Source organism: Pristiophorus japonicus, chromosome 1 (genome assembly GCF_044704955.1).
Source record: "Pristiophorus japonicus isolate sPriJap1 chromosome 1, sPriJap1.hap1, whole genome shotgun sequence".
Classification (NCBI taxonomy): domain Eukaryota; kingdom Metazoa; phylum Chordata; class Chondrichthyes; family Pristiophoridae; genus Pristiophorus; species Pristiophorus japonicus.
In genome coordinates, this window is record NC_091977.1 from 277531901 (window position 1) to 277558428 (window position 26528).

Below are 26528 nucleotides of genomic sequence, written 5' to 3' on the forward strand. Positions count from 1 at the left end.
CCGGTGCAGGAGAGTCTCTGGCTACGATTAAAGAGATTATTGGGTAAAATTTTCCTTGAATAAAAATGGGCGAGTGTCTACTAACAAAATTGCATTCTCAGAAATTACACGTCTCAAAGCCACGCATCACTACCAGTTCGTTAATTGGTTGTTATTTATGAAAATAAATAGACATTTCTTATTTTTTTGTAAAAAGAGCCATTTCAAGCCCTAATGAGCTATAGAGTCTGTTCTGGAGTACAAGTTCCAAACCAACATCTGTCATTCAGTAAACTACACGTAAAAATCCATTCTAACATGCTAGTTACTTATCTTCAATTATTTTCTGAAAGAGTACAGTAATCAGGAAAATGTAAGTCACAAGTTCCTTGTAAGATATAACCAGCTTCAATTCTGAGCTGCAATTCTCATAGCAAAAGCATGAAGCCTTTAAAAGCTTCTTAAGATGTAAAACCTACAGAATTCCTGCATGACGGAACTGGACAGTTAGATGCAGGAAGAATGTTCCCGATGTTGGGGAAGTCCAGAACCAGGGGACATAGTCGAAGGATAAGGGGTAAGTCATTTAGGACTGAGATGAGGAGAAACTTCTTCACTCAGAGAGTTGTTAACCTGTGGAATTCCCTACCGCAGAGAGTTGTTGATGCCAGTTCATTGGCTATGTTAAAGAGGGAGTTGGATATGGTCCTTATGGCTAAAGCGATCAAGGGGTACGGAGAGAAAGCAGGAAAGGGGTACTGAGGTGAAAGATCAGCCATGATCTTATTGGATGGTGGTGCAGGCTCGAAGAGCCGAATGGCCTACTCCTGCATCTATTTTCTATGTTTCTCTGTTTCTATTCCTGCCACAACTTTTTTGTTAATATTTTTTTATTTTCTCTCTATTTTTGAAAATTGTCATTTTCTCCACACTCCGTCAGCCGCATGCTCCACAAATCATTTCCCCGATCAAGAAAGCGCACAACCTGTGCTGCTGTAAGTTAGTCAATAGGGTGCAGAGAGAGGTGCTGCAAAGTTCCCTCCCTTCTCACTAACAAGCTCTCACTGTTCACCCAGATGACAAACCAGCCTGTCTGGAGCTACAGGAGAGAATCATCTCCAACCACTCTGTGAAAGAACATATCAATACTTGGACCAGTTGGGTACAGGATCAAGCTCACTCCAAGACTTACGCACATAACCTACGTGGCACTTCAGTGTGATATTGAGTGCTGTGGATGCTGTAGAAACATCCCTGGCATTCGCATCTAAAGGCCTCTTGAATAGACTAATAAAGGAATCACTTCTGCTTTCGGACACAAACCAGAAATTGGTTTGCCCTGAATGCAGCAGGTGACAGGCCTGCTGCGTTCAGAATTACCTGGTCTGCATGTGGCTTAAACAGAGCTTCTTGAAGGGAGGCCGCCACCAAAAAGGTACGTTTTTAAAAAGGTACATTCATTTTTTACCTGAATGCAGAACCGAACCATGAAGGGCAAAACTGCTTCCGGCTCCACATTAAAACTGCAGGGAGCTGCCAGACACCTCTCACAACCCATCCCCCCCTCTGATTTCCTCCCTCTCCGCCCCCAGACTCACCTTATCCTCGGCTGGTGTCCCAGCTAGCCAAACTTGCCACCCCGCCGCAACCGCTAGCTGCCTCTGGGGCTGCACTGCTGCCTGCAGTTTTCCGGTACAATACTAATGAGGCATGCGCTGAACCACAATTTGGACTCGATCCAATTTCTAGGCCCCTATGTCAACTTTTTTTGATGAGGTAACAGAGAGGGTTGATGAAGGTAATGTGGTTGACGTGGTGTACATGGATTTCCAAAAGGCGTTTGATGAAGTGCCACATAATAGGATTGCCAGCAAAGTTGAAGTCCATGGAATAAAAGGGATGTGGCAGCATGGATACGAAATTTACTAAGTGACAGGAAACAGAGAGTAGTGATGAAGGTTGTTTTTCACACTGGAGGAAGGTATACAGTGGTGTTCCCCAGGGGCCGGTACTAGGACCACTGCTATTTTTGATATATATCAATGACTTGGACTTGGGTGTACAGGGCACAATTTCAAACTTTGCAGATGACACAAAACTTGGAAGTATAATGAGCTGTGAGGAGGATAGTGATAGACTTCAAGATGACATAAACAGGCTGGTGAAATGGGCAGACACGTGGCAGATGAAATTTAACGCAGAAAAGTGCGAAGTGATACATTTTGCTCGGAAGAATGAGGAGAGGCAATATAAACTAAAGGGTACAATTCTAAAGGGGGTGCAGGAACAGAGAGACTGAGGGGGTATATGTGCATAAATTGTTGAAGGTGGCAGGGCAGGTAGAGAAAGTGGTTAAAAAAGCATATGGGATTTTGCGCTTCATAAATAAAGTACAAAAGGAAGGAAGTTTATAAATCATTGGTTCGACCTCAACTGGAGCATTGTGTCCAATTCTGGGCAACACACTTTAGGAAGGATGTGAAGGCCTTAGAGAGGGTGCAGAAAAGATTTACAAGAATGGCTCCAGGGATGAAGGACTTCAGTTACATGGGTAGACTGGAGAAGTTGGGGTTGTTCTCCTTAGAGCAGAGAAGGATATGAGGAGGTGTTCAAAATCATGAGAGGTCTAGACAGAGTAGATAGAGAGAAACTGTTCCCATTGGTGGAATGGTTGAGAACCAAAGGCACAGATTTAAGACGATTGGCAGAAGAACCAATGGCGACAAAACTTTTTTACACAGCGAGTGGTTAGGTTCTGTAATGCACTGCCTGAAAAGGTGGTAGAAGCAGATTCAATAATGGCTTTCAAAAGGGAATTGGCTAAGTACCTGAAGGGAAAAAATGTGCAGGGATACGGGAAAAGGGTATTTGAGTGGGACAAACTGAAGTGCTGTTGCGGAGAGCCAGCACAGGCTCGACGAGCCGAATGGCCTCCTTCTGTGCTGTAACCATTCTATGATTCCTCCCTCACCCAAAAACCAAAAACAGATTAACCAGTCATTCTTTTTACTTACTGTTTGTGTGATCTTGCTGTGCTCAAATTGGCTGGCATTCATGCCCAATAAAACAAAGTGACCGCACTTCAGATAGTTCATTAGTTGTGAAGCATTTTGCAACATCCTAAGGATATGATAACTACAAGTCCTTCCTTTTTTACATCTGCTGATGCCTCCGATTTTCACTTTGTAGATTTTAGAGATAGCTAAAGCTTCCTCAATGTGAAGTATTACGGCTTTTTATAGGGAACATTTCATATTTGTTGCAGCTAAACATATGGGGCTAGAGTTTCCATTCAAATCGCCCATTTATCACCCAGAAATACAAGTTTCCTCTCAAATCGCCCATTTACCGCCTGGCGGTAAATTCCACAGTCATTACCGCCGGGCTGTATTCGATACTGTCTGCCCATATATTACCGTCCAAAATGGAAGTTTCATCATTAAGATCCGTTTACAACCGGACCTTAATACCACTCTGAAAAAACAAATCTTACTGGGTCTTAAGTGGACCTTAAGCTGGCGATATGGTCACAGATCTGACAGGTCTGTTTGATATTACACAGATCTTTATAGTTCTCCACAGTTTGATGTATTTTTAAATGGATTGTAGTATTTTCTAGTATTAGGCAATAATATAAATGGTCTAATAAAGCCTTATTTACACATTTAGTCTCTCTCACTCACTAGTTTCACTCACATTAGTCTCACACATCCCACAGTCTCTCTCACCCCCCAGTCTCTCTCATCCCCAGTCTCTCTCAATCCCCAGTCTCTCTCAACCCCCAGTCTCTCTCACCCCCAGTCTCACTCATCCCCAGTCTCTCTCATCCCCCAGTCTCTCTCATCCCCCAGTCTCACTCACCCCCAGTCTCACTCATCCCCAGTCTCACTCATCCCCAGTCTCACTCACCCCCAGTCTCACTCAACCCCCAGTCTCACTTACCCCCAGTCTCTCTCACCCCCCAGTCTCTCTCACCCCCCAGTCTCTCTCATCCCCAGTCTCACTCATCCCCAGTCTCACTCACCCCCAGTCTCACTCACCCCCAGTCTCTCTCATCCCCAGTCTCACTCATCCCCAGTCTCACTCACCCCCCAGTCTCACTCACCTCCTAGTATCTCTTATTCCCCAGTCTCACTCACTCCCAGTCTCTCCCCGCCAGTCTCTCTCACTTCCCATTCTCTCTCACCTCCCAGTCTGTCTCGTGCCCTACAGTGATCTCACCCCGCCTTCACAGCAATCTCTCCGCCCCCAGTGACCTCACTCTCTTCCCCGCCCCACAGCGATCTCTCTCCCCCCACTCCTCCACAGTGATCTCTCCCCCACCTCACCCCCACAGTGATCTCTCCCCCACCTCACCCCCACAGTGATCTCTCCCCCACCTCACCCCCACAGTGATCTCTTTCCCCCACCTCACCCACACAGCGATCTCTCCCCCCCCCCACAGCGATCTCTTCCCCCCCCCCACAGCGATCTCTCCCCCCCCCACAGCGATCTCTTCCCCCCCCCACCACCCCCATAGCAATATCTCTCCCTCCAACCCCCCACACAGCGATCTCTCTCCCCCCCCACCCCGCAATATAGCGATCTCTCTCCCCTCACCCCTCACACAGTGATCTCTCCCCCACCTCCCCTCCTATAATCTCTCTCTCCCCCAGCCCCACACAGTGATCCCCTCCCAAATCAGCAATCTCCCTCCCCGCCCCCACAGCAATCTCCCACCCCCCCACACAGCGATCTCAGGCCGGCAGTCTCTGGCCTCTCCTTACGGTAGCGGGGGGGGGCAGAGTGCAACAACCGCGTGCGCGTGCGCGTGCGCACAACTTGTGACCGAAGATTCCCGAGCCGATGGGCCTCCTCTGCCACACTCCGCCCGCCGCACAACACACCACCCACCACACTCTGCACTCCACACTATGCCCGCCACACTCAGCCCACCACCCTGCGCACTCCGCACTCCACCCAGCGCACTCCGCCCGCCGCCCGCCGCCCGCCGCACTCCTCTCCCGCCCGCCGCACCGCCGACAACATGGAGCATCTGAAAACCTCGGCAGCGCGAACCAGCGGCATTCAGGCGGTTGAAAAGACGCAACCGCCGGAACACCGCTAAGGATCGGGCGGGGGCGATTTAAAAGGAAAATCCAGCCCATGGACACTTGTGGTGTTCTCACAGCAATAATACAGGGCTGACAGTGTGTGTGTGTAAGCCATTTGCAGAGCATACAGTGGAGATCTTTTTTTTAGGTATTTTTAACTTTTCAATAAATCACAATACATAAGCAGTGGCATGAGGTATTGCAGCTAAAAATTAGAGGCAGTTCAGAGAAGGTTCACGAAGTTGATTCCTGAGATGAAGGGGTAAGAGAGAGAGGAGCGGGTGTGGGGGGAAGGGGGATGGTGGGGCATGTGTGTCACACCAACAGGTCCCCTCGGCCAGGATGAGGGGAAATCAAAAGAGAGAGAAGCAGCAAACTAAACCTCCCAGGGCTGAAATTTAGCTCCCCAACAAGACCCGTTACCGCCCCTTTGCAGTGGACATGCGACGGAGTTGAGTGGCCGCCGAATCCTGGATAAATGGCCGCCGCAAGCTAAATTCAGCTCCGGGGTTTTCTGGCGGCCCCCACTTCCGTCCGCCACTGCCGACCGGCCGTGCATCATCAGTGCTTGCACCGCCGGGAGCCCCCCCCCCTCCCCCACTGCCAAATTTAGTGAGCAAAATCTTATTGTCACCGAGCTTTTTCTGTCGGTGCACCTTGTATGCTCTCTTTCTGCCCTGGCTGTGCAGCGGCCATTAAAGGCGAGGGTCCACTGTCGCATACGCCATTTGTTTTTACTGGCTGACTTCCATGTCGGCTGGATATTAAATCCCTGGATTCGGCCGGTCTGCCAACAGGCAGCTTGGCACCCTCTCTTGGGTGCAAGGCCGTTGGCCCGGCCGAAACCCTCCCTGGTCATCCAGTGTCCGATTACGACTGATAGCCGAATCTCTCCCCTTTAACGGAGGCGAGAACGTGGTGACGCAGACGCGCAATGACGTCACCACCTTTCCGCTGCTGGGTGACAGCGGTGGAGAATCCGTTCCGCCTTCACTTCCGCTCCTCACCAGCACTTACCGCTGCACTTCCACCCCCTTTATGACCAACTTCCTGGCCGATTCTAAAAAAAGACAAAGGGGTGAATTTCGTGAAAGAGGGTACTTCTTCTGAAACAGCGGTAAAGACTCATTAAAAAAAAGGCAGGTGCGCCAGCTATCCGGCGGGTCTGAATTTCGGCGCTCCCATCTCCACAGGATATCTGAGGCCTGGAACGGTTAGCCTGCCGTGCCTCCTTTGATAGGTTTGAGCAGGTTGGGTCTGAACTCTCTGGAGCTTAGAAGAATCAGAGGAGATCTTATTGAAACATAGAATTATGAGGGGGCTTGACAGGGTAGATGCATAGAGGATATTTCCCCTCACGGGAGAATCTAGAACTAGGGGGCATAGTTTCAGAATAAGGGGTCGCCCATTTAAAATGGAAATGAGGAGGAATTTCTTGTCTCAGAGGGTCGTGAATCTTTGGAATTTTTTACCCCAGATAGCTGAGTCATTGAATATATTCAAGGTGGAGATAGACAGATTCTTGAACAACAGGGGAGTCAAGGGTTATGGGGAACAGGCAGAAAATGGAATTGAGGCCAAGATCAGATCAGCCATGATCTTATTGAATGGCGGAACAGGCTCGAGGGGCCAAATGGCCTACTCCTGCTCCTATTTCTTATGTTCTTATGTAATTGTTTGGTGAAATCGGTATTTTTCAGTTAGCTACAAGCATGTTAAGGCACAGACTGGAATCCAGTACTTCACCAAAGGTAAAACCTATGACTATTTCAAAACAGCAGCTTACAAAAGATGGCTTGTTCATGAGGTAGAAGTTGGCAGTATAGACATTATGGCCAGTATCTGGAGGACAAGATAAAAGGTCCAGAAAATGGTAGCGAATGACTTACCGTCCCACTCCCGCCGTCATTGTGGCTGCTGCAGTCTTCGAACGGGCCTATCTCTGGCAGGCCGGAGCACTCGCCTGCGTCAGGTGGTAGGCCTTTCTACTACGCAACTCGGTATCGTATGACATACATAGGATCTCTTTTGGCATTTTAGGACAGTATTAGGCAGATTGAGCATCGTGCACAGTAACAGCTGGCGATCCAGCTGAAAAGAAGCTCAAAGCTAAGTTTGACTGTATTTTTGGGGTGCCGTGAAGAGCTGGATTGCTCTTCTGGACTCCACAAAACCAGCCTAGGCTGCTGCTGCTTGGGGTCCTCCATCCCCCAAGACGGGGCCCTTCCAAGGATCTGCCTTCTTCCGGCCTGGAAGCTGGCTGGGCCGCCTGATATCGCAGTGGCCTGGAGCTAGTGGGCTGCCCCAAGGCATCCATTTTCCACCTGCAGCCCATCGGCCCTCAAAATGGACCATGCTTCACATTGGGACTATTGGGTGGCCAGCAGGCCTGCTCTGCCAGCTGTCTCACCGAAGTCCCCACGAGGAGAAAATCTACCCCATTGAGTGCAAACTCTGCTTTAATATTCAAAAAGACTCAGCTTTCATCATCAATAGAGGGGTAGGTTTGATCACAAAGCAGGAAGGAGGTAAAAATGGCATGCGTGGATGTGAACATGAAGCTAAACAAAGATCAAGTTAGTAATGTTTTTCTTCTTCCCATTTACTGATAGGGAACACCTCCATTCTGTCTGCAAGGACGACCCCAAGCTTCTGGTTGCATGTCACTTTAATTCTCTGCTCCACTCCCACTCTGACCTCGATGTCCTCGGCCTCTTACACTGTTCCAATGAAGCTTAACGCAAGCTCGAGGAACAGCACCTCACCTTTCGTTTAGGCACTTTACAGCCTTCTGGACTCAACATGGAGTTCAACAATTTTAGACCATCACCTCTGCCCACATTTTGTTCTCTTTCCTCCCTTTTTACAACCCCCCCCATTTCTATTTATTTATTTATGTTTCTTTCTCTTTCCCATGACAGTTGGTAATTATTCCGCCATTCACACGCCTCCGGAGTCATCAAGATCCACGGCGCAGCCCTGGACACCGTGGACCACTTCCTATATCTCGGGAGCCTCCTATCAACAAGAGCAGGCATCGATGACGAGATCCAACACCGCCTCCAGTGCGTCAGTGCAGCCTTCGGTCGCCTTAGGAGAATAATTTTTGAAGACCAGGCCCTTAAAACTACCACCAAGCTCATGGGCTACAGGGCTGTAGTAATACCTGCCCTCCTGTATATGGCTCAGAGACATGTACAGTAGACACCTCAAGTTGCTGGAAAAAAATCACCAATGATGTCTCTGCAAGATCCTACAAATCCCCTGGGAGGACAGGGTGTTATAACACTTCCTCTTATAATGCACCAGCCCTGATAAACATGCTTGGTTTTACTTCATTTCAAGCGAAACACAAATGGACCTAATTGACACATTAGATGTAGTCTCATCCTACTCAAGTAGTGGGAATTTTCAATGCATTATCTTTTAGTTTTCAGACATGGTTAGTCGAAACCATGTATGTTCAACACACTAATACAAAAGCAAAATACTGCGGGTGCTGGAATCTGAAATAAAAACAGAAAGTGCTAGAAATCTCAGCGGGTCAGGCAACATCTGTGGAGAGAGAAACAGAGTTGACGTTTCAGGTTGGTGACTCTTCGTCAGAACTGGCAAAAGTTCGAAATTAACTGATTCAACCATTACCAAATGCAGCTGTCCCATTTGTCTCTCAAATCTCTCCTGCTTTCCACCCTAGGTTGGGCCTATACACATTGGAATTCAGAAGAATGAGAGATGATCTTATCGAAACATATAAAATAATAAGGGGACTCAACAAGGTGGATGCAGAGAGGATATTTCCACTCATTGGGGAAACTAAAACTAGGAGACATAGGACTAAAGTTTCCCGATCTTTTTGCCCGATTAATCGCCCAATTTAAGGTTTTAATGCATTAACGCCCGATTTAAGCTTGCGCCCATATACCGCCCGATTACCACCGGTGGTAGTTTCGGGGTCCAATGAATGCCGGTGGTAAATCCAGCCGCCCACCCAGTAGATGCAATCGATTTTCGCTCATAAATGTCGTGCACCGCCCGTTTACCACCCGCAAGATCGCCCAGCGCTATTTTCAGCTTTTTTTTAAATGTACCGCCCAAAATACCGCCGGCAATTAATAGCGCCATGAAAAAGGTACACTTAAGTGCCCCTGACCCAGTGATATGGACACCAGTTGAGGGAGGCAATCATTCCATCAGGCTCATTTAGTACCCAACCTGGGAATATTTGATCCTGACACACCCAACTGTGACATCTGTCACTTTGATAATCACATAAATTTACCAATATTTATGAATGAAAGATATGGTTCTGAGCCACTGCTGCTTTGGCTTTTTCAGATTTATGATTGTAAAGAATATTGAAGCATCATTTATTGAGTATCATTTTGTTATCCAGATTTCCTGCTGGCTTCGTCTTTAAATCTAGTTAACTTAAAACTACAAATTGTATTCTTGTACAGCAGTAATAAAGTTTTTCGTAACTAATTTCGGAGTTGTATTTTCAGTCTACAGTCTAGAACAAGTCAGCCAATAAATGTTAAATTCTGTGGGCTCTGCTTTACTTTCAATGAACTCCATTTGGCACTCTTGGTTATCCTTGGCATGCTCTGATACATGAATTTGCCACCTAAACAGCTATGCTCTGATACTAACTTGATCAACTTTTTTCTCACTCTGACCTTGATTTGGTGAGTTGTTGGTTTAGTGGAGCAGGTGCAAGAACCACCAACAGCCCCTTCCAACAAACTAACCTCTGCTCCCCCCACTGGCCCAAAAATCATGGGAACCAGGTTCTGTCCTATTTTCCGGTGCCCAATCCTGAGATCTGCCAGAAATTCAGTGTGGCCGTTATCAAAATTTGCATACCAAGGACAATTTGTATCACTATACCATTTTGTCCGGGTTGGGTAGGGTGGGGCGCGCGGTTGAAACATTGCTTCCATGCCCAGGCACAGAGGAGGTGGTGAACCAAGAGCAGAGGTCTTGTGCCCATTTTATGGTGACTTGTGCGAGCCTTTGCTTTTTCAGTGGACCTACACTGGTGGCACAGGAAGCTTGCACTGCCATGGAGCATTCATTTACAGTTTTACATCTTGCCCTCTTCACTCCACCAATGAGGCCATTCCATTAGCTGCTTCGGTCACAGGAACATAAATCTCCTAATTAAAGTAGCAGCCCTAACTTTCTGTGCCGAATTTAATTAATACTTAATGCACGAATGCAGCAATTTCTTGAAACTCACGGGGAGGTTGAGGGTGAGCTGCCGTTTCTGCGAGGCTAACAGCGGAGCAACACAAATCGTCCAACAAGTTGTGGAGATGTGCAATTCATGGGGTAACTCTTCCTCACCACAAGTTGCTAGATGATTTAGACATTAATAACAGTGAGCAGCATTAAATTCATTGTTATTTTAGCAGCAATATCTGGGCAATTGGCTGCGGCAGACACTGATGGAAGATTGCCTTGAAGGAAATTGATATGCTGAGAAAGAAAGCTTCAGCAGTTTATGATTAAAAAAAATAATCCCGTATGCCCAAAAAAGAAACTCGTGGATGCGCAGTAAGGCCGTTCAAGATGAAGCCGGCCTTACACGACGACTGAGACCGCCCGCTGTCACCATCGCTACCACTAGGAGGAAATCAGGTAAAAGTTGCATCTTTAGATCTCGGCGGTAATCGGCGATATGGATGACTCCATATCATCATACCGCCCGATTACCACCGAGATACGGGCGGCGGCGGCAGGAAGTGGAAAGTCTAGCCCGCAGTCTCAGAATAAGGGGCCACCCATTTAAAACTGAGATGAGAAGGAATTTCTTCTCTCAGAGGGTCGTGAATCTGTGGAATTCTCTGCCCCAGAGAGCGTGGAGGCTGGGTCATTGAATATATTTATGGGTGAGATAGACAGATTTTTGAGCAATAAGGGAATAAAGGGTTATGGGGAGCGGGCAGGGAAGTGGAGCTGAGTCCATGATCAGATCAGCCATGATCTTATTCAATGGTGGAGCAGGCTCGAGGGGTGGGTGGCCTATTCCTGCTCCTATTTCTTATGTTTATGTTTATATGTTCTATCACAGACCTTCCCTTTTGTTCCTTCCTCCCCTCCCCCTTTCAGTGCTCCTTAAGAATCTGTTAATTTTGAACTTTCGCCAGTTCTGACGAAGGGTCATCGACATGAAATGTTAACTCTGTTTCTCTCCACAGACCTGCTGAGATTTCCAGCATTTTCTGTTTTTATTTATGTTCAACACACCGTTCAACTTAACAACATCAGACATTCTGAAAGAAAGCAACAAAAAAAACCCCTCCATGCTGATGAGAATGAAGGCATCAATTTCCTACTGATTTTTTAAATTACTAGTAGATCACTTGTGGAATTGCATGTGGTTACTGTGAGAATATGGTAACTTTCTTACCTTTCTCTGCTGTTTTCATAGAGCTGTTTGATCTCTCCGTTTCTCCTCTTCTACTTTCGTCTATCTCATCTCTTCTGTTTCTCTCCCCTTAACTCTTTATGCTTCTCTCTCTGTCATCTTCTGCTTCTCTCTGTCTCTTCTTTGCTTTCAAGTGGGTGTCGTGGCGGGAAAATCAGCCACCGATGGCTGCACGCTAAATTTAAGGCAAGGGTTGTGGGGAAAATGTCGCCCTCAGCTGCTCCTTTACTATTCCTGTGCCCAATCACTCATGTTTCTCTCATCTCCTCATTCCATCATTAACTACTCAACCTCTTTAACCTTAAACCACACCTGTTAACATTTAGAAAAAGCTAATCATGTAATCATATACACATGTAAAGCAGATATTCTAATTTCAAAGAACTTTGAGAGCGAGAGAGAGAGAAAGAAAGATAGATGTGCAGTTTCTTTCCTCATTCTAATTTGAATTTTCTTTCTTAAGTAAAGTGTAGGACGGCTTGCACCTCAACAGAGCTGGGAACCAAAATCCTCGAAGTGGGGGGAGTGGGTGGCGGGGGGGCGGTTTGCTAGTGCTGTTGGGGAGGGTTTAAACTAGCTTGGCAGGGGGATGGGAACCTGAAAATAGATTCAGTAGGGAGGGGAGTAAAGCTGGAATTAGAAAGCAAAAATAAAGAAAGTGAGTTTGAAGGAGAGAGGAAACAACCAGGAAAAAAGGGTAAAAAAAAATTTAAAGGCTCTTTGTCGAAATGCACATAGCATTCGTAACAAAAGAGATGAGTTGACAGCACAAATAGATACAAATGGGTACGATCTGATAGCCATTACAGACGTGGTTACAAGGTGACTAGGACTGGGAACTAAATATTCAGGGGTATTTGACAATCCAGAAGAACAGACAGAAAGGAAAAGGAGGTGGGGTAGCTCTGATAAAGGATGAAATCACTGCAATAATGAGAAATGATATTGGCTCAAATGATGTTAAAACAGTTTGGGTGGAGATAAGGAATAATAAGGGGAAAAAGTCACTGGTGGGCATAATCTATAGGCTCCCTAACAGTAGCAACTCTGTTGGTCGGAGTAAAAACCAGGAAATAGTAGGGTCTTGTAAAAAGGGAACAGCAATAATCATGGGTGATTTTAACCTCCACCTTGATTGGACAAATCAAATTGGTCTGGGTAACCTTGAGGAAGAGTTCATGGAGTGCATAAGGGACGGGTTCCTGGAGCAATATGTTGTGGAACAAACCAGGGAGCAGGCTATCTTAGATCTAGTACTGTGGAATGAGATAGGATTAATAAATGAACTCCGAGTAAAGGATCCCCTTGGAATGAGTGATCATAGCATGGTTGAATTTCAAATTCAGATGGAGGGGGAGAAAGTTGGATCTCAAACTAGAGTACTAAGCTTAAATAAAGGAGACTGCAAAGGTATGAGGGCAGAGTTGGCTAAAGTGGACTGAGAAAATAGATTAAAGTGTAGCACGGTTGATGAACAGTGGTGTACATATAAGAAGATATTTCACAACTCTCAAGAAAAATATATTTCAGTGAGGAGGCAAGGGTGTAAAAGAAAAGATAACCATCTGTGGCTAACTAAGGAAATAAAGGACGGTATCCAATTAAAAACAAGGGCATACATGGCCAAAACTAATGGGAGGACAGAAGACTGGAAAGCTTTTAAAAGCCAGCAAAGAATGACAAAAAAATTATTAAGAAAGGGAAGATAGACTATGAAAGTAAACTAACATGAAATATAAAAACAGATAGCAAGAGTTTCTATAGGTATATAAAAAGGAAAAGAGTGGCTAAAGTAAATGTTGGTCCCTTAGAGGACGAGACCGGGTAATTAGTAATGGGGAACATGGAGATGGCAGAAACTCTGAACAAATATTTTATATCAGTCTTTACAGTAGAGGACACTAACAATATCCCAACAGTGGATGGTCAAGGGGCTATGGGGGGGGGTTGGGGAGGAACTTAACACAATCACAATCACTAAGGAGGTGGTATCAGTAAGATAATGGACTCAAGGCAGATAGATCCCTTGAATCTGATGGCTTCCATCCTAGCAGCAGTAATAGTGGATGCATTGGTTGTAGTTTACCAAAATTCACTGGATTCTGGGGAGGTCACAGCAGATTGGAAAACTGCCAATGTAACACCCCTATTTAAAAAAGGAGGCAAACAAAAAGCAGAAAACTATAGACCAGTTAGCCTAATGTCTGTGGTTGGGAAAACATTGGAGTCCATTATTAAAGAAGCAGTAACAGGACATTTGGAAAAACATACTTCAGTCAGGCAGAGTCAGCATGGATTTATGAAGGGGAAGTCATGTTTGACAAATTTGCTGGAATTCTTTGAGGATGTAACGAACAGAGTGGATAAAGGGAAACCAGTGGATGTGGTGTATATGGACTTCCAAAAGGCATTTGACAAGGTGCCATATAGAAATTTACAGCGCAGAAGAAGGCCATTTCGGCCCATCGTGTCCCGCCGGCCGACATAGAGCCCCATGGGCCTTGGTCAGCAGCCCTAAATGTTACATATAAACCTATGAACAATGACGGAAAGGCAAAGCGCACCCAGCCCAACTAGTCCGCCTCACACAACTGCGACACCCTTTATACTGAAACATTCTGCACTACTCCCCAACTGGAGCCATGTGATCTCCTGGGAGAGGCAAAAACCAGATTAAAAACCCAGGCCAATTTAGGGAGAAAAAATCTGGGAAAATTCCTCTCCGACCCATCCAGGCATTCGAAACTAGTCCAGGAGATCACCCTGGCTGTATTCTATTCCCTGCAGTACTTACCATTATATCTGCGCCATCCAACAAAAGGTTATCCAGTCTAATCCCAATTACAGCTCTAGGTCTGTAACCCTGCAGGTTACTGCACTTTAAGTGCCCAACCAACCATCTCTTAAAAGTGGTGAAGGTTTCTGCATTCACCACTCTTCCAGGCAGCGAGTTCCAAATCCCCACAACCCTCTGCGTAAAGAGGTTACTGCACAAGATAAAGGTTCACGGGGTTGGGTGTAATATATTAGCATGAATAGAGGATTGGCTAATTAACAGAAAACAGAGAGTCGGGATAAATGACTCATTCTTGGGTTGGCAATCAGTAACGAGTGGGGTGCCGCAGGGATCAGTGCTGGGACCCCAACTATTTAGAATCTATATTACTGACTTGGAAGAAAGGACTGAGTGTAACGTAGCCAGGTTTGCTGATGATACAAAGATGGGAGGAAAAGCAATGTGTGAGGAGGACACAAAAAATCTGCAAAAGGACATAGACAGGCTAAGTGAGTGGGCAAAAATTTGGCAGATGGAGTATAATGTTGGAAAGTGTAAGGTCATGCACTTTGGCAGAAAAAAATCAAAGATCAAGTTATTATTTAAATGGAGAAAGATTGCAAAGTGCTGCAGTATAGCGGGACCTAGGGGTACTTGTGCAAAAGGTTAGTATGCAGGTACAGCAAGTGATCAGGAAGGCCAATGGAATCTTGGCCTTTATTGCAAAGGGGATGGAGTATAAAAGCAAGGAAGTCTTGCTACAGTTATACAGGGTATTGGTGAGGCCACACCTGGAATACTGCGTGCAGTTTTGGTTTCCATATTTAAGAAAGGATATATTTGCTTTGCAGGCAGTTCAGAGAAGGTTCACTAGGTTGATTCTGGAGATGAGGGCATTGATTTATGAGGAAAAGTTGAGCAACTTGGGCCTCTACTCATTGGAATTCAGAAGAATGAGAGGTGATCTTATCGAAACGTATAAGATTATGAGGGGGCTTGACAAGGTGGATGCAGAGAGGATGTTTCCACTGATAGTGGAGACTAGAACTAGGGGGCATAATCTTAGATTAAGGGACCACCCATTTAAAACTGAGATGAGGAGGAATTTCTTCTTTCAGTGGGTTAAATCTGTGGAATTTGCTGTCTCAGAGAGCTGTGGAAGCTGGATCATTGAATAACTTTAAGGCAGAGATAGACAGTTTCTTAATTGATAAGGGAATATGGGAAGCTGGCAGGGAAGTGGACCTGAGTCCATGATTGGATCAGCGTTGATCATATTAAATGGCGGAGCATGCTCGAGGGGCTGTACGGACTACTCCTGCTCCTATTTCTTACGTTCTTATAAACAAACACAGTCTATTTGAAGGAAACAGGAACGAAGAGTGGGGAGAGGGAGATGTGATAATTAGCTGGCTTCAAAATGTAACTTTTTGTTTGAAAGCTGAAATATTATTGCATTAAGACACACTCTTTCTCTGCCGTACCCCTCTTCCTCTCACTCATTCATCCACTTTCTGCCCCAGTCTCTCTCTTATTTTCCAAGGTTACACACACTGCATGTGCTCAGACTGTACAATACAAATTCATCTCAGCTCTGAGTGACAATATCAAGTCCAAGGCCAGGCCTTTGGGAGAGACTGAGACTGTCAAGCAAAAACACTAATGGAGTCATTAAAAGGCACAAAGACAATTTAGTGGATACATTTAATCATGCTATTATGAAATATGTAATTTTTGGATTTTTAAATTTTGTTTAAACTCTTATTTTAGACATTAGAAATTTCAGCTATGAGAAACAATGGCAGAAAAATTGTTTTGTTTTGTAGGGGAGATTTGATATAAGCTTTTAAAGTAATGAAGGGTAGAGACAGACTGTTTCCAGTGACTGAGGGTTCAAGATATAAAGTCAAATGTAACAGATTTAGGATAGAGAGCAAGAGGCATTGGAGCCGATATTTAGGGCCGCCAGAAAGCTGGCGCAACAATCTTTTTTTTACAGTTATTTCCGCCGGGATCGTTGAGGCGGCCTCTCCATCGATTTTCGGGACTTTGTCAGACCGGAAGTTGGTCATAGTGGGGGTGGAAGTGCGGCGGTAAGGCAGGCTGAGGGGCAGAAATTGGGGCAGGATTGAATCTCCGCCGCTGTCACTCAGCGGCAGAGTGGTGATGTCATAGCGTGTGTGCGTCACCACGCTCTCTCCCCTCTGTTAAAGGGGAGAGAATCACGCATTTTTTAAATCTTTGGCCACCTTTATCTGTGAAAATATCTATCATTGCACCACAACAGGAGTAACATGTACTGCGGGTAGTTACAATGAACTCTTCATGAAATGAGTGCTGCACATACTGAATTTAGTATATAGTAACTCGATAGATGTATTTGAAAGTTAAAAAATCTCATTGTTGACATCAATCTTCCCACCTTGAAAATGGGGGCCTAGGTTATGGCTATGGTGGGGAGTGACAGGTTTGTGGCTATTTGACAGACGAATTCCATAAATGTTTGTGAAAAAATTAATTGCGATGTACTGTATTACCAAGAAATGAATCACAATTGTTAATCATCTTCACCCTCAGGTTCACAAACAATAACAATGTCCAATATAACACACCTATAGTTGCATTTAGATTCTTACTTAACATATGGGTTGTCTTTTTTCACATAAGAACATCACAAAGACTGGGTGATACAAGATGTGCCTCTATTAGTTGAAGATTTTTCCTTCTTTAAATCATTTTTACCTTCAATTTTGTAAGGAAATCACGTGCAATTCAATAAATAATCTGTATTCTTAATTTCATTTTCCTAAATTTCAAACACGGCACATTTTGTAGCCAGTGTCACCTTCAAACACCACCTGAAAACCTTCTGATAGAGATGCGTCTTTAGTCTGTGGACACAATTTTCAAACACTTTCAGAACGAATAATGTGTAATTAATCAAGTGTTTGTGTGTGGGTGTCTGTGTTGGTTGAAGGGAGGAGAAGATGTATCCTTACTCTCCCAAATGTTATCTTTGTCTCTGAAAATAGTCATTGTCTGGTATGGTTCAGCACATGCTTAATGTTCCGGTTGTCCAGGCACTTTGAAGCAATAAAATGTTCCTTTCACTTTTTCCTTACATACTCTGAACTGGAAATGTTACTATTATTAGAGCATGTTTTTTAATCCAGAAAATCTGCAGCTGCTGGCCGGGGCCCCAAAATATAATTTTTTTAAAATGCGTCCTTACTTACAAGTAAGGGTTGTACAAACAGTAAAAACATTATCAAATTATTACTCAAACCAGCTCTCCGCTGATCCAGAATTTAGTCATGAAAGTTTGGAATGGTGGATGTGCAACTTATAAAACACTCATCCAATGGCGACATGGGACTTTAAAAAGAGTGACACCTACCTGTTTGGCTTAGCTGTGAAGTACTGCGGCTACGTCTTGAGAGGCCTACGATGGCCACCATTTTGGCGCCAATGCTGGACCGTCGCTTCTTGCCGCCGGTGACAACGGTGCCCACAGCAGTATCGGATTGGCTGCCGTCGTTTTTCTCTATGCTGTACATATCCCCGATCACACTGGTGCTTTTCGTCATGTTCTTTCCTGAGGTCCCCATCTGTTTGCTTTGCAGTTTGGATGTAAAGACACTGTGAGCCGTTGGTACAGATAAATAACATCGACAGAAAGACAGGGGAAAAGGAGAGAGGAAGATACAAAAGGACAGGTTTCAGCTGGAGGGTCTGGGAGATGCAAGGACAAAGCAATTCAGCTACATGGCACTGCAGAGCAAGGATGAAGCATTTCTTTTGCACCTCTGTATAGATTCGTCTGATCTACAGGAATTTGAGTCTTAATTGAAGTGACTAATAAATTCAAATGAAAACTTTGCAGACACATGCAGCAGTTGATTTAATATGAAGCTTTTCTAGCTTTATCATAATTAAGATCCAGAGGTATTGATTTTGGTTGTAACCCTTCCTAAATCAATCCTGAAATGGCAGCAGATAGATAACTAAATTAGAAGCACTGAACTATTCTGATTTGCTGTTCTTTGTACCCCTAAAATATCTGGGCCGTGATCTGGTGTTAAAGTTTGTTGGGGCTGCAAAAGACCAGCCAATCAGCGAGACTTATGTTAACGTATATTCTATCATGATACAACACTGGTGGCACAGCTCTTTTTTGGAAAACACAACTGAATGGGAAAACATGCTCATCATTGCTGACAGGGAATGTCTATGAACAAAACACTCAGGGGGAGAAATTCGGGTCATTTGCACCTCCGGTAGCGCCCCGGACCACTGCGCCTGCGATAACGACATCATCATTGTGCTCAGCGACCAGTTTTCGCCTCAGAGCGAAAATTCGGCAGCGTCCTGTGAGGCTGCCGTAGGCAATGCACGCACCAGTTTCGCGGGGCATGTACGAGCTTAGAGGCCACTCGCAAGGTGAAAATTAAATGGACATTTTCAAAAATGGCTGACTTACCGGTCGCGGCCTTGCTAACTTCAAATCGCAGGGTCCATGCCGCGATGGTGCAGCCCGGGCACTCCGCTTCTGTGCCGGGCTGCTGCCACGGCACCCCGCTCCCTAGTAGTATAGCGATGGCCCCTTTTCCCTAATGCAGAGTCCGCAGTGTGCCCTCCCCTTTAATGGTGTTCCCGCCGGTGCTACCCACCTCTCCGTGTAGCACTGGCAAATTCCTGAAGGTTAGCACCCCAGTCCCCCCCCCCCCCGCCCCCCCCCGAGAGACTGTCACTACACTTCCTCTCGGGGGTGGTAAGCCCAATTTAGCTGCTGGGGCGGGACTTCTGCGCCTGGCTCAGGAAATCCCGCCTCACCGCTTTTACCGCCCCCAACGGTACGCAATTTTCCCCCCTCAAATTCCACTCTAGTAGCATTAATAATTTGTTTCAAAGCTTACATAAGGCTCTCCTGATGGCTCAGTGAATGTTCCAGTGACTAGCTGAGACATGTAGACCAGGAAGGTTTCAGGTTCTGTTACCAACCTCACCTGGATTACTTAATCTCAGATAGGGGAACATTCGAGTTGTTTTATCTGACCGCTGCTGCCCTTTACTAAGGAGGGGAAAAAAATAAAGCAGCCAGGGTTCCTGCTCTTCGTCACTATCTCCTGCTGGAAGAATGTGTTTAAAAATGTTGGGTGAGGGCAGATTCTGATTGGCTGTGCTGCTCTCAAGGATCAAATAACTCACGACCAACACCAGTATATGTAGTTAAGGGAATTCAGTAACTGCAGAACTGTTTCCCAATAATGGTTTAAGATCCTCAGAAAGAGAGGAGAAAGGATTGGTGAGATAAAATATAAAAAATGTGAAATCATTCTGCTCAAAATTAATTCTAGACATTAAAACATCGTAAATATAGCTGAAATAAGAGCACAAACATTTATAATTTTGCTGAGAACCATTAGTAACAGAACATGTCTGCTGCTTTGTGATGGAAGCAATGAAAACTATCAAAGTGTAACACTGCCGACATCAATATCTCCCACTGAAAGAAAAACTGCCATGGCCGAAGTAAGGCCGGCACTTAACTGTACATGTACGCACATTCTTGCAAAGAGCGGGACCACCTTCAGTTAACAATTCAGAGATCACTCAGGCAATAATTATGAACTATTTCTCATGACAAAGTGAATTCCAGTGTAAGTACAATTACATTTTGTACATATAAAAAAGATTGTTCGCCTGCACATAACATATGATTTCACTGATGTTATTTCATCTTCAACCACTTTGGTTTCAGTGAGGTAACCAGAAATCTGTGCCTAGTAGCCCACAGCCTTGACTTCATCAAACTTATCCGCATCTCTTTAGAAGTGTTTTAGGCAAGCCCCAACGTTAAGACTGAATTTATGAATTGATTGCTGAACTACAAAGATTGGTTGTTGATTAATTAAGATAAAACCTCCACTATGTTGATCAATGAATAAATCCAAATGTTTCCTGACCGACGTAGAATTAAGTAGAAATTACAATATAGAAACAGGCCGTTCAGTCTAACCAGTCTGTGTTTATCCTTACCATGATCAGTAGTCCTCATCTTATGGGGGCGAAATTCAGTAGCGCCTCGTTTGGGGGTGCTAACAGCCACGAGGCGGGAGTTCCTGTGCCAGATGCGGAAGTCCAGCCCCGCAACCTATGTTGGGCTCAGTGCCCCGAGAGGAAGTGGAATGTAAAATATTGCGGGAGCGGAGCACAAAGCCACGCACAGTTTGCAGCGCTACGCAGTGGGACACGCCACCCCTTTAATTTTCGCCCCGAGAGCGGCCTACAGCCTGGTACGCGCCTGTGAAGCTCCTTAAAACCTATCTGTCCTAATAGCCCTTTATGTGGCTTGGTGTCAAATGTTCTTTAATTATGCTCTTGTGAAGCCCCTTGGGATGTTTTACTATGCTAAAGGTGCTATATAAATACAAGTTCTTGTTGTTTCCTGCTGTGTCCTCATATATCACAGCCCCACGACACAGAGGTCTTACATTATATTTAAAAGTTAATAATATTCTTATACACCTTCCACATTAGACCAGCACAACTCACTGTACTCTTACACTAAGCTATGACCAGAAGTAGTCTTAACTGTTAAACATTAAGCAAACTGACAATAAGTTTAATTGTCAGGAGCGCAGATCATAAAATTCCTACATCTCGTCTGCGATTTTCTAACGATTAATTTTAATGGATGGAAAATTGTGAGCTGGGGTTGTGAGATTTTGCTACATGTATTTTGGAACGCACTGGCAGTGCTGAAGCAGAATTTTAACCCCATAATAACTTGCTCTAAATGTGCTGTTAGAAGTAAGTGCGCAGGTATTATAGACAGGAAACAATCAAGACTTTTAATGCAATTTGAAAGATCTCAGTAGTATCCTGAGGATTATCAGTGCATCAGTGGGGTGCACGGGTATTATCCGCCTATTGCCCCGTTTATACTGAAAAACAAGACAAAAGGCAGATGAAAATTTAAATCAAAACTTACAACCCACTGGTCACCCAAAACCTGCCTGAATCAATTCTTAAGCAGGCCTTGTCTAAGGCTGGAGCCTGAAGCAATCTCTAGTGTTGCACTGAGTGGAATTGTTGGGCCGAACGAGGAGTCCTTAAAGGCACCGCTGCAGGCTACTCTGAAACGTAACCAGCTGTGGCGCTGATTTTTGTGGCATCTGGAGAAGCACGAATGTTCCTACAAGCCCCGTATAAATCTGCCGGTCCGCAGGGATTGCCCCTCCTTCAACACTGACTTGCGGCTTGGCTCCGCAAAGGAGCTACTGGATTTCCGGCCCCTCCCCCCAACCTCCAGTTGATGTGGAATCTATATGGGTAGAGCTGCAGAACACCAAAGGGCAAAAAACGTTATTGGGAGTTGCGTACAGACCTCCAAACAGTAGTAGTGATGTTGGGGAGGGCATCAAACAGGAAATTAGGGGTGCATGCAATAAGGGTGCAGCAGTTATAATGGGTGACTTTAATATGCACATAGATTGGGCTAACCAAACTGGAAGCAATACGGTGGAGGAGGATTTCCTAGAGTGCATAAGGGATGGTTTTCTAGACCAATATATCGAGGAACCAACTAGGGGGGAGGCCATCTTAGACTGGGTGTTGTGTAATGAGAGAGGATTAATTAGCAATCCCGTTGTGCGAGGCCCCTTGGGGAAGAGTGACCATAATATGGTGGAATTCTGCATTAGGATGGAGAATGAAACAGTTAATTCAGAGACCAAGGTCCAGAACTTAAAGAAGGGTAACTTTGAAGGTATGAGGCGTGAATTGGCTAGGATTGATTGCCGAATGATACTTAAGGGGTTGACTGTGGATGGGCAATGGCAGACATTTGGAGACCGCATGGATGAACTACAACAATTGTACATTCCTGTCTATCGTAAAAATAAAAAAGGGAAGGTGGCTCAACCGTGGCTATCAAGGGAAATCAGGGATAGTATTAAAGCCAAGAAAGTGGCATACAAATTGGCCAGAAATAGCAGTGAACCTGGAGACTGGGAGAAATTTAGAACTCAGCAGAGGAGGACAAAGGGTTTGATTAGGGCAGGGAAAATGGAGTACGAGAAGAAGCTTGCAGGGAACATTAAGACGGATTACAAAAGTTTCTATCGATATGTAAAGAGAAAAAGGTTAGTAAAAACAAACGTAGGTCCCCTGCAGTCAGAATTAGGGGAAGTCATAACGGGGAACAAAGAAATAGCAGACCAATTAAACTAGTACTTTGGTTCAGTATTCACTAAGGAGGACATTAACAACCTTCCGGATATAAAAGGGGTCAGAGGGTCTAGTAAGGAGGAGGAACTGAGGGAAATCCTTATTAGTTGGGAAATTGTGTTGGGGAAATTAATGGGATTGAAGGCCGATAAATCCCCAGGGCCTGATGGACAGCATCCCAGAGTACTTAAGGAGGTGGCCTTGGAAATAGCGGATGCATTGACAGTCATTTTCCAACATTCCATTGACTCTGGATCAGTTCCTATCGAGTGGAGGGTAGCCAATGTAAACCCACTTTTTAAAAAAAGGAGGGAGAGAGAAAACAGGGAATTATAGACTGGTCAGCCTGACATCGGTAGTGGGTAAGATGATGGAATCAATGATTAAGGATGTCATAGCAGCGCATTTGGAAAGAGGTGACATGATAGGTCCAAGTCAGCATGGATTTGTGAAAGGGAAATCATGCTTGACAAATCTTCTGGAATTTTTTGAGGATGTTTCCAGTAGAGTGGACAAGGGAGAACCAGTTGATGTGGTATATTTGGACTTTCAGAAGGCTTTCGACAAGGTCCCACACAAGAGATTAATGTGCAAAGTTAAAGCACATGGGATTGGGGTTAGCGTGCTGACATGGATTGAGAACTGGTTGTCAGACAGGAAGCAAAGAGTAGGAGTAAATGGGTACTTTTCGGAATGGCAGGTGGTGACTAGTGGGGTACCGCAAGGTTCTGTGCTGGGGCCCCAGCTGTTTACACTGTACATTAATGATTTAGACGAGGGGATTAAATGTAGTGTCTCCAAATTTGTGGATGACACTAAGTTAGGTGGCAGTGTGAGCTGCAAGGAGGATGCTATGAGGCTGCAGAGCGACTTGGATAGGTTAGGTGAGTGGACAAATGCATGGCAGATGAAGTATAATGTGGATAAATGTGAGGTTATCCACTTTGGTGGTAAAAACAGAGAGACAGACTATTATCTGAATGGTGACAGATTAGGAAAAGGGGAGGTGCAACGAGACCTGTGTGTCATGGTACATCAGTCATTGAAGGTTGGCATGCAGGTACAGCAGGCGGTTTAGAAAGCAAATGGCATGTTGGCCTTCATAGCGAGGGGATTTGAGTACAGGGGCAGGGAGGTGTTGCTACAGTTGTACAGGGCATTGGTGAGACCACACCTGGAGTATTGTGTACAGTTTTGGTCTCCTAACCTGAGGAAGGATATTCTTGCTATTGAGGGAGTGCAGCGAAGGTTCACCAGACTGATTCCCGGGATGGCGGGACTGACCTATCAAGAAAGACTGGATCAACTGGGCTTGTATTCACTGGAGTTCAGAAGAATGAGAGGGGATCTCATAGAAACGTTTAAAATTCTGATGGGTTTAGACAGGTTAGATGCAGGAAGAATGTTCCCAATGTTGGGGAAGTCCAGAACCAGGGGTCACAGTCTAAGGATAAGGGGTAAGCCATTTAGGACCGAGATGAGGAGAAACTTCTTCACCCAGAGAGTGGTGAACCTGTAGAATTCTCTACCACAGAAAGTTGTTGAGGCCAATTCACTAAATATATTCAAAAAGGAGTTAGATGTAGTCCTTACTACTCGGGGGATCAAGGGGTATGGCGAGAAAGCAGGAATGGGGTACTGAAGTTGCATGTTCAGCCATGAACTCATTGAATGGCGGTGCAGGCTAGAAGAGCCGAATGGCCTGCTCCTGCACCTATTTTCTATGTTTCTATGTTTCTAATGACGAGCTGTCTGTCGATGTCCATTGTCCACCGGCAGCCTGCTGAAATGATCAGACCAGGCCCGACCACAACAATGGTTCAGGCCTCTTGCGGGTGTCATTAGACAGGTGATGCAATCACGCCGTCCACTGCCAGCCTGATGTGCGCTATGTATAAAACTGACCCAAATGTCTTTATGATGGTGTCCAATAACTTAAACAGCTGCCGACAAATGAAACGCCATGGATTATGCGGCCGAATGCTAAATGTAAGGCCAGTCTGTGCTGGAGTAGTGGAGAATATGAGACTTCACATAAATGATTGTGCTGTAGAAGAGTCATAGGGTGTGAAATTGCCCCTTTTTGTAGCCCCGTTAGCACCTCTCTCAAAAAAGGCCATTTTTGCCCGGGGGAGGGGGCGCCCCTCAAAGGAAGCGGAGCACCGGAGACAGTGCTCTGCTTGCTTTGAGGGGCGCACGGCCCAATTCCGCATCGGGGGTGGGACTTCCGGGCCGGGCGATAAACGACCCGGAATGTTACCACCCCTAATTGGGGCGCGGGGCAATTTCGCCCCCATATATTGCAGACTTGTTGGAGGTAAGAGGAAATCAGTTTGGCCGCCCAGCCTTCCCCAACCTGGCTCCAGTCGAACTTCTAGTCCCTGCTTTGCTATTGTAAGTTATTAAATATTATTAAGGTTGGTAAAACTAGCAGATAATTATCCCCGTTATCGATGTAGCTTTTCTTGGTATTTATTGTTGCATTGGGAAGGACTGAGAATGATAGTGGATTATAATTATGGTGCATTATTAAAGCCATGGATTTTAATGCGGTAAATGTTCTTCAATCTTAAGGTTACAATAAAAATAAACCTCAGTGATGAACTACGAGGAATGCATGATTCAAAATGCTAATCTTCATTGTCTTGTTTAAAACAGAAGTATCTATTGACTTCCCAGTGATCCAGTTGGGAAACCGAGAGGTGGGCATTGCTTTCGGCCCATTTTCAAGCCTGAAATGGGGATGTGCACTGAGTGCACGCTCCAACCAGGAGGCCTGAGAGCAAACAGAATTGGGCCTTGGCCTCATTAACATTATTTGGGTAATCTGCTAGCATCTGAAAAGAGGCAGTATGGATGGACATCTCCTGAGGAAAGGATTCATCTTTTAGCTAACATTCTGACACTCACTGTCGAAGCTCAGACATACACCTGTGGAACTGTACTCCAGCACCTTCAACAGCAACAACTTGTATTTATATCGTGTCTTTACATAGAAACATTGAAACATAGAAAATAGGTTCAGGAGTAGACCATTCAGCCCTTCGAGCCTGCACCACCATTCAATAAGATCATGGCTGATCATTCAGCTCAGTACCCCTTTCCTGCTTTCTCTCCAAACCCCTTGATCCCTTCAGCTATCAGGGCCATATCTAACTCCCTCTTGAATATATCTAACCAACTGGAATCAACAACTCTCTGTGGTAGGGAATTCCATAGGTTAACAACTCTCTGAGTGAAGAAGTTTCTCTTTATCTCGGTCCTAAATGGCTTACCTCTTATCCTTTGAGACTCCTGGTTCTGGACTTCCCCAACATCGGGAACATTCTTCCTGCATCTAACCTGTCCAGTCAGAATTTTATATGTTTCTATGAGATCCCCTTTCATCGTTCCAAACTCCAGTGAATACAGGCCCAGTCGATCCAGTCTCTCCTCATATGTCAGTCCAGCCATCCCGGGAATCAGTCTGGTGAACCTTCGCTGCACTCCCTCAATAGCAAGAACATCCTTCCTTAGATTAGGAGATGAAAACTGAACACAATATTCCAGGTGAGGCCTCACCAAGGCCCTATACAACTGCAGTAAGACCTCCCTGCTTCTATACTCAAATCGCCTCGCTCTGAAGGCCAACATGCCATTTGCCTTCTTCACCGTCTGCAGTACCTGCATGCCAACTTTCAATGACTGATGTAGCATGACACCCAGGTCTCGTTGCACCTCCCTTTTTTCTAATCTGCCGGCATTCAGATAATATTCTGCCTTCGTGTTTTTGCCACCAAAGTGGATAAACTCACATTTATCCACATTATACTGCATCTGCCATGCATTTGGCCACTCACCTAACTTGTCCAAGTCACCTTGCAGCCTCTTAGCGTCCTCCTCACAGCTCACACCGCCACCCAGCTTAGTGTCATCTGCAAACTTGGAGATATTACACTCAATTCCTTCATCTAAATCATTGATGTATATTGTAAATAGCTGGGGTCCCAGCACTGAGCCCTGCGGCACTCCACTA

General features: G+C 45.2%; 1 protein-coding gene across 1 annotated transcript in view; it reads right to left on the bottom strand.

Annotated features, from left to right (window-relative positions):
* rims2a (regulating synaptic membrane exocytosis 2a) overlaps nt 1–26528 on the bottom strand; it is a 1685585-nt gene that overhangs the window by 275889 nt on the left and 1383168 nt on the right. The window contains exon 31 of the mRNA XM_070888461.1: nt 17679–17896. Coding sequence (XP_070744562.1) covers nt 17679–17896 — 218 coding nt within the window. The remainder of the gene's footprint in view (nt 1–17678; nt 17897–26528) is intronic.